Source organism: Schistocerca piceifrons, chromosome 4 (genome assembly GCF_021461385.2).
Source record: "Schistocerca piceifrons isolate TAMUIC-IGC-003096 chromosome 4, iqSchPice1.1, whole genome shotgun sequence".
Taxonomy (NCBI): domain Eukaryota; kingdom Metazoa; phylum Arthropoda; class Insecta; order Orthoptera; family Acrididae; genus Schistocerca; species Schistocerca piceifrons.
Window position 1 is genome coordinate 780208989 of NC_060141.1, and position 14442 is coordinate 780223430.

A 14442-nucleotide genomic window follows, 5' to 3' on the forward strand; every position below is an offset into this window, starting at 1 on the left:
TTTAGCTGCTGTCGCGGCTAATCCGCACATCAGTAGCAGACAAATTGCGCGAGAATCAGGAATCTCAAAAACGTCGGTGTTGAGAATGCTACATCAACAGCGATTGAACCCGTACCATATTTCTATGCACCAGGAATTGCATGGCGACGACTTTGAGTGTCGTGTACAGTTCTGCCACTGGGCACAAGAGAAATTACTGGACGATGACAGACTTTTTGCACGCGTTCTATTTAGCGACGAAGCGTCATTCACCAACAGCGATAACGTAAACCGGCATAATATACACTATTGGACAACGGAAAATCCACGATGGCTGCGACAAGTGGAACATCAGTGACCTTGGCGCGTTAATGTATGGTGCGGCATTATAGGAGGAAGGATAATTGGCCGCCATTTTGTCGATGGCAGTCTAAATGGTGCAATGTATACCGATTTCCTACGTAATGTTCTACCGATGTTACTACAAGATGTTTCACTGCATGACAGAATGGCGATGTACTTCCAACATGATGAATGTCCGGCACATAGCTCGCGTGCGGTTGAAACGATACCGAATAGCATATTTCATGACATGTGGATTGGTCGTCGAAGCACCATACCATGGCCTGCACGTTCACAGGATCTGACGTCCCCGGATTTCCTTCTGAGGGGAAAGTTGAAGGATATATCCTGTCGTGATCAACCGACAACGCCTGACAACATGCGTCAGCGCATTGTCAATGCATGTGCTAACATTACGGAAGGCGAACTACTCGCTGTTGAGAGGTATGTCGTTACACGTATTGACAAATGCATTGAGGTTGACGGACATCATTTTGAGCATTTTCTCCATTTACGTGGTATTTGCACGTAATGAGAAGTTCACAAAGGTACATGTACCACACAAGAACCACCGAAATAAAATGTTCAAACGTACCTACGTTCTAAATTTTAATTCAAAAAGGCTACCTGTTACCAACTGTTCGTCTAAAATTGTGAGCCATACGTTTGTTACTATTACAGCGCCATCTAATACAAAGCGAAAAAAGTGGTCCACCAAAAACATTAATTTTTCTTTACGTACTACACGAATATGTAATAAGAAATGGGGGTTCTTACTTAAATAAAAAAAAAAAAAGTTTATATCCGTTTGACCTACGGCAGCGCTATCTAGCGGGCCAACCATAACGCCATCTGGTTTCCACATTCAAGCTAGACGAGTTTCATTATTTGTAGTTTTTCGTTTGACCCTTATTTCGTGAAAGATTTGACCCGGTCACGATCAATGGACTACACTGTATATGTATGTTCGTTATGGCTAACACTGCTATTTAGACATTATCCACACGTACCACGGAGTGTGTCTGCAAAACTATACCATCACATGGCACATAGTCCCTAATATATTACGTCATATCTACGTCTACGTGATTACTCTGCTATTCACAACAAGGTTCGTGGCACACTAGAGTCATCTGTGTGAGTTCGATCCCTTAAAGAGTGTGGTATGCTGGGGGAAAGGGGAAGAGGAGAGTACCTGGCGTACTAAGTAACCTGGAAGATGTTTATACTTCAGAGTTAGTTAGTTTCATGTAATTTGCACGACAAATCGTGATGATGTCGGACGAGTCATTGTACACTCACATTCCAAATTTATTGATGTGTATGGCTACAGGTCGAACATTTATAAATTTTCTGTTAAATATAGAGATGCGACTTAGTAATTCCTACCCACAACGCTTTTGACATGACGATAACAAAAATTCTTACAAGGAATATGTGGTGTGCGTACTGTAAGACCAACGGTACACACAACATCAGATTATTTTACTTGTCGCTCTAATGATGTAGGCGAGTGTCAGCAATATGTCTCGCGGTCTTATCGTGGCGTGTTTATCTTCTGCCGTTAGGTCAGACGATAGAAATGCCACTTGCACGCTTAGAGTAGCAGATTGACGGTGACCAGCTTTAAACAGAACTTGATTAATTTTCACACACATCTGTTAAAATAATAAAAATCATAGACATTACTTAACTTGATTCTGGATGCTATTTAAAATTGGCAATCTGAAGTTCCTTTGGTCTTGGTACGTTAATCTTATTCTCACATATCTCTGATACTTGACAAAGTGTCTATACATTTATCTTCATGGCTATGTACAGGAATATGATAATCTTATTTGGCGCAGACTGAAACTTGACTATAGACTGGTACAGACAAATGCAGACTAATGCAGATTGACTAATCAGAGGTCTGTACACTCGTTATAATACCTCGAGCGTTCAGGTATCACTGAGCGAGTGTGATCCGCGAGGAGAAAAGGTTCTACGTTAGCAGCAATCTCATTGGCTGCATTACATATTAATACGCGGATCGGCGGTAGCAGAATTTGGTCCGTCTCTAAAACAGCACCATCTCGTAGTGCGGAGACGGACGAGCGCTGCGCCTGCGCTGTTGTTCTTAACGGGGCGCGCTCTATTGGGAAAGTTGTGTACGCGCTGACTACGCGGATCTATGTACACAACAGAACAGAAAGAGTTACGAAGGCGAAACTTTTTCAGTTTGTTGTAAAATTTTACTTTGCTGGCTGTCAGATATTTTATATCACTGCGTAAGTAGGATTATGAAAGAGACGTTCCGTCAAAATCTTTGAAGATAAAAAACGTTGCGAGTTAGCTATTGAGGAAAATATTCACGGTCTTGTATACCAACAGCTACCGAAAATTTTGTTTCCGTATTTACGACCGCTCAGGATATTTTACGTGTGCCGATATTACGTGCGACACACCTGTATGAAATGTGCAACGGACCGCAGCTGATAGGTGTGTACATAAATAAAAGACACGTGTGATACAGCAGGTGTGGAGAGGACAGATCTCTGGATACAAACAAAACAAGAGCGACACCATGAATGCAGAACCGCCACGCGACGAGCGCTTGGAGCGAAATGAATTGCTTTAGTGTAGCTCGTTCGAGTATGCACGCAAATATTGCACCGCCACGCAACTGCCGCTGTTTGTATACAATAGTGAAATGAGCAGAGAAAACAACCGCACAAAAAAAAGTGAGCGCGTAAATGGTTGTTTGCTGCTCGGTGCGTCGCAGCTGTGCGGGACTTGCCTCGCGTGCTAGCGACGCTTTCGCTAACTGCCTCTGCGGGGGTGGCGGCGTGGACGCCTAAACAGCCGGGAGCGGGGGCGCCAGCGCCGGTAGGGGAACAGCCACTAGCCAGTGGAGCGCACGGCCCGGCCGCGTCTGCCGAAACGAGTCGTCCTCCCCAGGCACGCGCTATCAGGCGGTGCGCGCCGCTCTGTCGCTAATTGCACGCAGCACGCGACGCGCCTGCCGGCTGAATACACAAAAGGCCCGGCAAATCCGCACGTTCACCCGCGCCAGTGGCGGCCCACTTACATGCAAATGAACCGCTTCCCGCGGCTGTGAAAAGGTGCGAGGCCGCGCCAGAGGAGACTAGTGTACAGGACAGGACAGGGCGGGTCCCAGGTGCGGATTAGCCGCCCGGACCCGTTAGCGAATCGCCAGGGCACAGGTGCGACGGATTTTGCGGCGGCCCCGACCGTTTACCGGACTCATTCGCGGGTAACAGGTGTTACTCTGCACCAGCATTAACGCCGCTAATGTCTCTGACTCTGAAAGCCTTATCACGAACCGGATTTCTGCACGTGCTCTTGTTCTTCTCTTGCAGTTTACAGTAGCACCAAACACTGTTGACACAGACACCTTTTCGCATATAACAGAAAATGTATAAATTCTAGAAACGTGATATGTATGCTGTTAACTCTGACATGTATCAGATAGATTATATAATGGTAAGACAGAGATTTAGGAACCAGGTTTTAAAGTGTAAAACATTTCCAGGGGCAGATGTTGACTCTGGCCACAATCTACTCGTTATGAACTGTAGATTAAAACTGAAGAAACTTCAAAGAGGTGTGGAATTTAAGGAGATGGGACCTGGATAGACTGACAGAACCAGACGTTTTAGAGAGTTTCAGGGAGAGCATTAGGGAACGATTGACAAGAATGGGGGAAAGAAATACAGTAGAAGAAGAATGGGCAGCTTTGAGAGATGAAATAGTGAAGGCAGCAGACGATCAAGTAGGTAAAAAGACTAGGGCTAATATAAATCCTTGCGTAACAGAAGAGATACTGAATTTAGTTCATGAAAGGAGGAAATATAAAAATGCTGTAAATGAAGCAGGCAAAGACGAATACAAACATCTCAAAAATGAGTTCGACAGGAAGAGAAAAATGGCTAAGCAGGGATGGCTTGAGGACAAATGTAAGCATGTAGAGGCATATATGTCTAGGGGTAAGATAGATACTGCCTACAGGAAAATTAAAGAGACCTTTGGAGAAAAGAGAACCACTTGCATGAATATAAAGAGCTCAGATGGAGACCCAGTTCAAAGTAAAGAAGGAAACGCAGGAAGGTGGAAGCAGGATATAGAGTGTCTATACAAGGACGATGTTCTTGAGGACAATATTATGGAAATGGAAGAGGACGTAGATGTAGATGAAATGGGAGATATGATACTGCGTGAAGAGTTTGACAGATCACTGACAGATCTAAGTCGAAACAAGGCCCCAGGAGTAGACAACATTCCATTAGAACTACTGACAGCCTTGGGAGAGCCAGCCCCGACAAAACTCTACCATCTGGTGAGCAAGATGTATGAGACAGGTGAAATACCCTCAGACTTCAAGAAGAATATAATAATTCCAATCCCAAAGAAGGCCATCGTTGACAGATGTGAAAATTACCGAACTATCAGTTTAATAAGCCATGGCTGCAAAATACTAGCACGAATTCTTTACAGACGAATGGAAAACCTGGTAGAAGCCGACCTCGGGGAAGATCAGGTTAGATTCCGTAGAAATGTTGGAACACGTGGGGCAATACTGACCCTACGACTTATCTTAGAAAAGACATTAAGGAAAGGCAAACCTACGTTTCTAGCATTTGTTGACTTAGAGAAAGCTTTTGACAATGTTGACTGGAATACTCACTTTCCAATTCTGAAGGGGTAAAATACAGGGAGTGAAAGGCTATTTACAATTTGTACAGGAACCAAATGGCAGTTACAAGAGTCGAGGTTCATGAAAGGAAAGTAGTGGTTCGGAAGGCAGTGAGACAGGTTGTAGCCTATCCCCGATGTTATTCAATCTGTATATTGAGCAAGCAATAAAGGAAACAAGAAGCTTCCGAAATGTGCTGCTACAGAAGAATGCTGAAAATTAGATGCGTAGATCACATAACTAATGAGGAGGTATTGAATGGAATTGAGGAGAAGAGAAATTTTTGGCACAACTTGACCAGAGGAAGAGACTGGTTGGTAGGACATGTTCTGAGGCATCAAGGGAGGACAGTGTGTTGGGTTAAAATCGTAGAGGGAGACCAAGAGATGAAAACACTAAACAGATTAAGGAGGATGTAGGTTGCAGTAGGTAATGGGAGATGAAGAAGCTTTCATAGGATAGGGTATCATGGAGAGCTGCAGCAAACCAGTCTTGGACTGAAGGCCACAACATCAACAACAACAACTCTAACACAATAAAGGAAATCATTTGCATATTAAAATAATTTTCCATCACAACAGAAACACTTGTAATCAATTAAATGAGAGTTTCTTCCTGCTCAAAAAGGTATTCACGTACTACAGATTTTTTATTGTGCTTGACAGACAGTGCCGTGCGTACCAGATTTTTGCAGTTGGATTTAACAAACTGTTCACTCCCTTGCCTGACGGTCATTGCAAGGACTATTCACTTGTCACGATGAGTCCGAAGGGGAAGGAACATTCCGTATCGTTCGGAAAGAAGGTGGTTTTATTGCATTCGCAGGGTAAAAGTTACTATGAGATTGGTAAACAAGTTTCTGTTAATTATACAACAGTGCTGGTAGTCATCAAGAAGTTTCAGGAGACTGGTACGACAGACAATAAACGCAGATGCGGAGGTCAAGTGTTCTTACATGAAGGAAATGTCGAAGGATAATTCGTCTTGCATAAAAAGGGCCCATCAAAAGTGCAGGGTCGTTTGCACCAGACGTCCAGTCAACGTCCAACAAACAGGTCAGTGCTCAAACTATTAGCTATGTTTTGAACTCCGCCGATATTCTTGCGAGATCTCTCAGAAAGAAAACACTTATTTCGGAGGTTAATTTGAGAAAATGCTTACAGTTTACCAAAGATTATGCACTAAATCCATTGAATTGTGGAGTAGTGTGCTATTTTCTGATGAATTTAAGTTTAACTTGTTTGGATCTGACGGAGGTGGAAAAGTGTGGTGCAAATCAAATACAGAGCTCCAGTCACTACGTGTCCTATCTACAGGAAAACTTGGCGCAGGAAATTTAGTGGTTTTGCAGCTTCTTGTGTTGGTGACTTGGCAGTTACGTAAGGTGGCGTGTATCATCGTAAATGTATCAATGTGTCCGAGGTCATTTACGTAGCAGTTCACGAAAACTGGGTCTTGATGGCGTCTTTTACTTTCCACAAGGCAACGATCCTAAACATACGGCTCTGAGAACTTGGCAATGGTTATTACATAAAGCTCTACGAAGGGTTGTCACTCTTCTGTAGAACTCTGATCTTAATACGATAAAGCGTCTTTGGGTACACTTGGATACAAAAGTTCTAAAACATCGTTCTACAGAGAAGTGTGAGGTTCATACGATGTTGGGAGAGGAGTGGTCGAAAACATCGCCAGATTTATTTCCAACTTGGCTTACTGCTATTCCAAGACGTCTATAAGACGTCATCAGTGCACGCAGGCTACTATAAGGTTGAGCAAATAAAATTAGTCTGGACCCAAGCGACCGCTACGGTAGCAGGTTCGAATCCTGCCTCGGGCATGGATGTGTGTGATGTCGTTTGGTTAGTTAGGTTTAATTAGTTCTAAGTTCTAGGCGACTGATGACCTCAGCAGTTAAGTCGAATAACGCTCAGAGCCATTTGAACCAAATAAAAGTAACTCGGACGAGTTAACACGACTAAACGTGAATGTATGTTTGTAACCACATCCAGTGACGTGCACACCACGCGTACTCCCGCTACGTGGACCACACCGGTCCAGAGCGTAGTGCGGGCTGTGTCAGTGTGAGTGGAGCAGTTCAAAAGGGGCGATGGTACTCACAGTGGAGCAGGGGAAAGTTACGTAACAACAAAGTCGGGGAAACTGGGCGGTAAGTGGTTACCTGAGAAGTTTAATGGTGTCAAAGAGCCTGCAGCGGTACATCCAACGCTTTGACCAAAAATGGCATCAGGCAGGATCTGGTTTGAACAAGTAAAAAAACATTCCGAAACCTGCCCGCACACTAGAAAATGTGTCTGCAGTTTGTTAGAAAATGCTTCAGAGTCCTACCAAATCAACCCGACGCCTGTCGCAAGAGACCAGAATATGACGTCGTTTGTACGGGCGATTACTCCAACTGGACCGGCGGTCTGGTCGTGGTCTTAGCTGACCACCCAGGTCACTTGATCTGTCAATGCTCGATTACTTCGTGTGGGGAGCCCTCAAGTCTGAGATATATCGCAACAAAGTTCATAGTCTTTAAGAGCTGCGGCAGTTCGAGCAATCTAGCTTCGATCCGCCTTCGGCAAATTACTGACCAGGGCTCTAAAGTGCCAAGTGATGAATGGTGGTCACATTCAATATCTGCTATTCTGCTGTATTCAGTTTAGTACTGTATTTCCTTTTCTCTACTGTGCTGTGCCCGGGAACTCTGTTCTCCAGGTTACTTTTATTTGTCCCATCCCGTAGGACTGAGTTACGTGAATTCGAGGGACTTAATTTCTTTGTAGGTGTGCCAATACATTTTTGATGTTTAGAACACCTGATTTGTTTTTGCAGAGTAATATTTTTGCCGTGAGAAACCAATAATACTAGAAGAAACGTGTGTTTATTGAAGTACATTTGATTAAATATAACAGTTTCTTGGCATCGTCTATATTTGACTGCAATGCATATATGACGGTAGGTGCGCCAGTATTTTTTTTGGTTGCTACTGTAATTGCTTTGAGTTTAATTGCTCCGTTACAGGTCAACGACTGAAATTACAATTTGATATTCAAGATGTCGAAAGTGTAACTTGGTCCAAAATTCTTTTCCGGAAACGTAATGTAAACAATAAAAATATCTCACAGGTTTCCTTAGCGTGACTTCCCTGCGGCATTGGCTCTATTCCACTTCACAGTGTTTCAAGGACTGTACAGCTACGTGTACTCGGTACGATTGCAGTACAAGCAACGACTGCACATAGTAACATACCTCCCAGCTAAAATATATTTTTAAATTTTTTTCTCTACATTCACAATTATCTAGACAGATGACTAGTTTCGCCTGCGTCAAATAGTCATCTGCGGATTAAGTTATTTTACATGACCACCATGCGTAGTGTTTGGCAATTTTCTGGGCAGTTTGATTTGCACCGTTTTAAATATCAACTTCTAATTTCAGTCGATAGGTAATTATTAAACGCAAATCAAGTGGTCGCAGACAACGCATTGTCATACTGTGTAGCCTCTTTATCTCAAGATGGCCGTTTGTGACGGGCGAATGCACTCATCTGGAGACTTGAGTGTGAGAGCGCAGAAAAATTAAAAAAAGGTCAGTTGAAAAACTTTTAGCAGCATCCGAAGAAGACGACTAGGTCTTCAGGCGGAATATTGCGCCGTCTCTAATGACCTCCTTAAATCCTAAGTGTCCTTCAATCCCTTTCGAAATGTTGCGGTGTAAGATGAGATCAACAACTCGCTGAAAGTAGATCGTCAAGCAATAATATCATTAGGTTACTATTTTAAAAGAATCTCGCTCCAATACAGGAGCCTGAAATTATAGGTAATCTGAAAAAAATGAGACGCCAGTGAATGTGGGAACTAAAAGGTCGTCGCTTCAGAACTTTATCAAAAGAAACCTCCCTCTACAGCGCACCGTATCAAGGCAGCGCACATTCCCTGAAGTGTAAAGTACTTTTTTCTCAATAAAGCTCCTAGGCTGTGACAATAACATTTCTCTGCAGTATCCTTTCCTCCAGTACTCAGCGCATGCTATTACTTTTACCCACACCATGGGGCTGGCCTCTTGGCTCTTGAGAATGCCAAAGCCATTTTCTGCGTCTGATGGGAGATCACTTTACCTGGACTGCACGTTAGGGATGAATTATTCCTTAAACCATGTATGTGACATGTGGTCTGTGTTGTGTTGGCAGAAGATCCAACACCGTGTTACTACTGGGGGCCGAAATGCACGCGTTTTAGCTCTCGCAGGCTGGCGTGAGGAGGGAAAGACTCTACTGAAGTGAGTTCGGGAACATGACAAGGAATTAGAATTCAGAAAGCGGACGTAATTAGTTTGATACTTAAATTTAATCCATTAATGATGAGCGTCACTCTTGACGGTACATGATTCACAATATTATCTGTTCAGAATAGTAACTGATTATGGCGCCTTGCTAGGTCGTAGGAAATGACGTAGCTGAGGGCTATGCTAAAGTGTCGTCTCTGCAAATGAGAGCGTATGTAGAAAGTAAACCATCGCTATCAAAGTCGGCTGTATAACTGGGGCGAGTGCTAGGGAGTCTCTCTAGACTAGATCTGCCGTGTGGCGGCACTCGGTCTGCAATCACTGATAGTGGCGAGACGCTCGTCCGACGTATACTAAGGGACCGCGGCCGAATTAAAAGGCTACTACATAGCAAGTGTGGTGTCTGGCGGTGACACCACAGTCTGGACTTAATAGGTTGAAATGAGAGGAACTGAGTTTCCCGTCGAGTCAGGGGTTTTCCAGCATCTAGTGGAAATGAACTTCCAGTAACCTTGGCGGAAATATCCTCTGAGGAGTAGCAGATGGTTCAGACGAGCAAATGTAGCTGTGTCAATGCGCAAAGGGAAAGTGGTGCTCCCACGGCCTCAGGAAGGAAGTCACTGCACTGCGATAACATGCCGCTAAGGTACCAGTGGACGGACTGGTAGATGAGGAACATATTCGAAAATCCAGAATTAAAGTAAAAGTAGGGAAAAGTGGAAGTTACGTGACAAGACATCCTGTGAACACGGAAGCAATAGCAAATCACCCGCTGAGAATAAAGGACCCTTACAAGTGAGAGTAGTTGTACGGTAGCCATCTATAGCACGAGAGAAGTTGCGCCCACAAGTTCACCAGGAGGAAATCTCCGACGTAAAGTGCTGGGTGCCAGGTAGCAGTAAGCAGTCAGAGGGGAACGCTTTATTCCACTCAAGAGAGCAGCTGACTTAGATAAGCACAGAGCAACAGAAGTATCGGGTCTCTGCCCCGGTTTCGGTAAAGAGTTAGAACCAAACGTGTTATGCTACTCATCACCAACACAGCTAATACCATTAGCAGACAGAGTGGAATATGTGTATCATGTATAAGAAGCACACTGAGTAATGGAACACTGCTCATCTTTGACAACTAGGAAATAATATTTTTGCACTGCTACAATACAACCTTCTCTTTGAAGGAGTGTCGCCAGCGAGTCAAATGCGCAAAGTCCCAGTATGACAGCTCTCCGAGTAAAGTACATACGAGTAAGTGAAATAAATTCTTGTTTCAACAGCAACTGTTAGAAATCAGGATACTTCGTAAAATGATAGAGAATTCTCCACTCGCCTGTCCTAATTAACTGGAAACGGCGTCCCTCCATATCACATCCTACGACATTACAAGAGAGTAATATACAGTATGGCTCGAGTTCTGTCTTTTAATTTATATTAATAGTCACATCATGTTCTGGTGCCACATACAAGTGTGCCCCAGTAGACTCCTTTCGGGAGCACCATGAATTTGGCCACGTTAGAACTCACTTAGCTCTGACATAACGCACTCACAACTACATTAGCACTGTATTGACGACATCGCACAGGTGCTGCTCGTGGTCAGGTACAACAGCGCAACCTCCAGACTACGTTGGTGTCTGCATGTACGTTCGTTGTTGTCGTTGTGGTCTTCAGTCCTGAGACTGGTTTGATGCAGCTCTCTATGCTACTTTATCCTGTGCAAACTTCTTCATCTCCCAGTACATACTGCAGCCTACATCCTTCTGAATCTGCTTAGTGTATTCATCTCTTGGTCTCCCTCTACGATTTTTACCCTCCACCCTGCCCTCCAATACTAAACTGGCGATCCCTTGATGCCTCAGAACATGTCCTACCAACCGATCCCTTCTTCTAGTCTAGTTGTGCCACAAACTCCTCTTCTCCCCAATTCTATTCAGTACCTCCTCATTAGTTATGTGATCTATCCATCTAATCTTCAGCATTCTTCTGTAGCACCACATTTCTAAAGCTTCTATTCTGTTCTTGTCCAAACAATTAATTGTCCATGTTTCACTTCCATACATGGCTACACTCCATAAAAATACTTTCAGAAACGACTTGCTGACACTTAAATCTATACTCGGTGTTAACAAATTTCTCTTCTTCAGAAACGCTTTCCTAGTTATTGCCAGTCTACATTTTATATCCTCTCTACTTCGACCATCATCAGTTATTTTGCTCCCCAAATAGCAAAACTCCTTCACTACTTTAAGTGTCTCATTTCCTAATCTAATTCCCTCAGCTACACCCGACTTAATTCGACTACATTCCGTTATCCTCGTTTTGCTTTTGTTGATGTTCATCTTATATCCTCCTTTCAAGACACTGTCGATTCCGTTCAACTGCTCTTCCAAGTCCTTTGCCGTCTCTGACAGAACTACAATGTCATCGGCGAACCTTAAAGTTTTTGTTTCTTCTCCATGGATTTTAATACCGACTTTTCTTTTGTTTCTTTTACTGCTTGCTCAATATACAGATTAAACAACATCGGGGAGAGGCTACAACTCTGTCTCACTCCCTTCCCAACCACTGCTTCCGTTTCATGTCCCTCGACTCTTATAACTGCCATCTGGTTTCTGTACAAACTGCAAATAGCCTTTCGCGCCCTGTATTTTACACCTGCCACCTTCAGAATTTGAAAGAGAGTATTCCAGTCAACATTGTCAAAAGCTTCTTCTAAGTCTACAAATGCTAGAAACGTAGGTTGGCCTTTTCTTAATCTAGCATCTATAATAAGCCGAAGGGTCAGTATTGCCTCACGTGTTCCAACATTTCTACGGAATCCAAACTGATCTTCCCGAGGTCGGCTTCTACTAGTTTTTCCATTCGTCTGTAAAGAATTCGCGTTAGTATTTTGCAGCCGTGACTTATTAAGCTCATAGTTCGGTAATTTTCACATCTGTCAACGATGGCTTTCTTTGGGATTGGAATTATTATATTCTTCTTGAAGTCTGAGGGTATTTCGCCTGTGTCATACATCTTGCTCACCAGATGGTAGAGTTTTGTCAGGACTGGCTCTCCTAAGGCTGTCAGTAGTTCTAATGGAATGTTGTCTACTCCCAGGGCCTTGTTTCGACTTAGGTCTTTCAGTGCTCTATCAAACTCTTCGCGCAGTACGATGTCTCCCATTTCATCTTCATCTACATCCTCTTCCATTTCTATAACATTGCCCTCAAGTACATCGCCCTTGTATAGACCCTCAATATACTCCTTCCACCTTTCTGCTTTCCCTTCTTTGCTTAGAACCGGGTTTCCATCCATCTTGATATTCGTACAAGTGGTTCTCTTTTCTCTAAAGGTCTCTTTAATTTTCCTGTAGGCAGTATCTATCTTACTCCTAGTGAGATAAGCCTCTACATCCTTACATTTGTCCTCTAGCCATGCCTGCTTAGCCATTTTGCACTTCCTGTCGATCTCATTTTTGAGACGTTTGTATTCGCCTTTGCCTGCTTCATTTACTGCATTTTTATATTTTCTCCTTTCATCAATTAAATTCAGTATCTCTTCCGTTACCCAAGGATTTCTATCAGCCCTCGTCTTTTTACCTACTTGATCCTATGCTGCCTTCACTACTTCATCCCTCAAAGCTACCCATTCTTCTTCTACTGTATTTATTTCCCCCATTCCTGTCAATTGTTCCCTAATGCTCTCCCTGAAACTCTGTACAACCTCTGGTTTAGTCAGTTTGTCCAGGTCCCACCTCCTTAGATTCCCACCCACAGGTGCTGCTCGTGGTCAGATACAACAGCGCAATTTCCAGACTACGTTGGTGTCTGCATGTACGTTCAAGCGTGCATTTTTCTAATGTGTCCATGTTTTTGTCCAACCGTTGCACATTTCTCCGGAACCCAAATTGATCTTGGCCAGACTGGCAACCACCTTCAACGTATGAGCGGCATATCGGATTTTCCTACAACACTGTAGCTGTGTGGCTGAGCGGGTTTAGCCGAGCGGTCTCATGTGCTGCAATCATGGACTGTGCGGCTGCTCCCCTCGGAGATTCGAGTCCTCCCTCGGGCATGGGTGTGTGTGTTTGTACTTCATATTAATTTAGGTTAAGTAGTGTGTAAGCTTAGGGACTGATGACCTTTGCAGTTAAGTCCCATACGATTTCACACACATTTTTTTTTTTTTTTCTTTGTAGCTGTGTGCCAGAATCTGCTTCACTTCAATTTGTCATGTAAGACAACGTTTGAAGCTGGTGCAAAACAAATAAAACGTACAGTTAATGCAAGGTCAGAAAGTGCTTTTCTCTAGACTTTTGTTTTGGTGCTGTAAATCGTCCAATATACCGGGTGATCAAAAAGTCAGTATAAATTTGAAAACTGAATAAACCACTGAATAATGTACTTTGTTTTTTTTTGTTCTAATAAAACCCCATGTCATTCTCAGCACGTGTGTCAATTTTTAGCTCTCTATCTTCATTATTCCGTGGTTTATTAAGTTTTCAAATTTATACTGACTTTTTGATCACCCGGTACTTGGCAATGTACTCGTCGCCCACCTCCAGTCGGTGGGTCCTGGTGCTCCACCGGCGCCCTGGAGTCGCGCGGCCGATCGACAGCAGATAACTGCGTCCCGCCACACTGCCGCTCCTCTGAACTTCGCGCATCCTGTGGGACGGCGATGCTATCAGTCCACTCCAGCAAAGGCCCGCTGACGTCAGCGGCCCATCTGCTCCGCAGCCAATCCCACGTCCCGCGCGCCGCTCCCGGCGGGCGCCGCTCGTTCCGCATTTATTGGCGGCTCCGGCGTCCTCACAGAGGCGCCTGAGGGGACGGCGCATGTCGCCGCCTTCTGCTTGTTTAGCTGGAGCCGGCGGCTGCGGCGCTGCCGGCGCTTTCGGAGCCAGAGACTTGTTGGTACACGTGTCGAGCCACTACTATGAGGGTACGGGCCTGAGAAATAGCTGCGACCGGTTGAGAGCAGACGGAAGTAGAAATGGTGCAACGGCGTCACAGAGCATTTTCGTTCCCTTCGTAGAGTTGTTGAGGAAAATCGTGTTGCTATTTTCCGAGTGAGTAACCTGGCTACAGTCGATTCTTTCATGCCCAATACTATATGTAATACGAAGACAAAGAGGGGAAGGATGCAATTACACACGCT

General features: G+C 44.1%; 1 protein-coding gene across 1 annotated transcript in view; it reads left to right on the top strand.

Moving 5' to 3' along the window:
* Positions 1-14120: 14120 nt before the first annotated feature.
* The window catches only part of LOC124796166 (zwei Ig domain protein zig-8-like), a 207568-nt gene continuing 207246 nt past the window's right edge, over positions 14121-14442 (top strand). The window contains exon 1 of the mRNA XM_047260257.1: positions 14121-14226. Within this exon, the coding sequence (XP_047116213.1) occupies positions 14121-14226 (106 nt within the window). The remainder of the gene's footprint in view (positions 14227-14442) is intronic.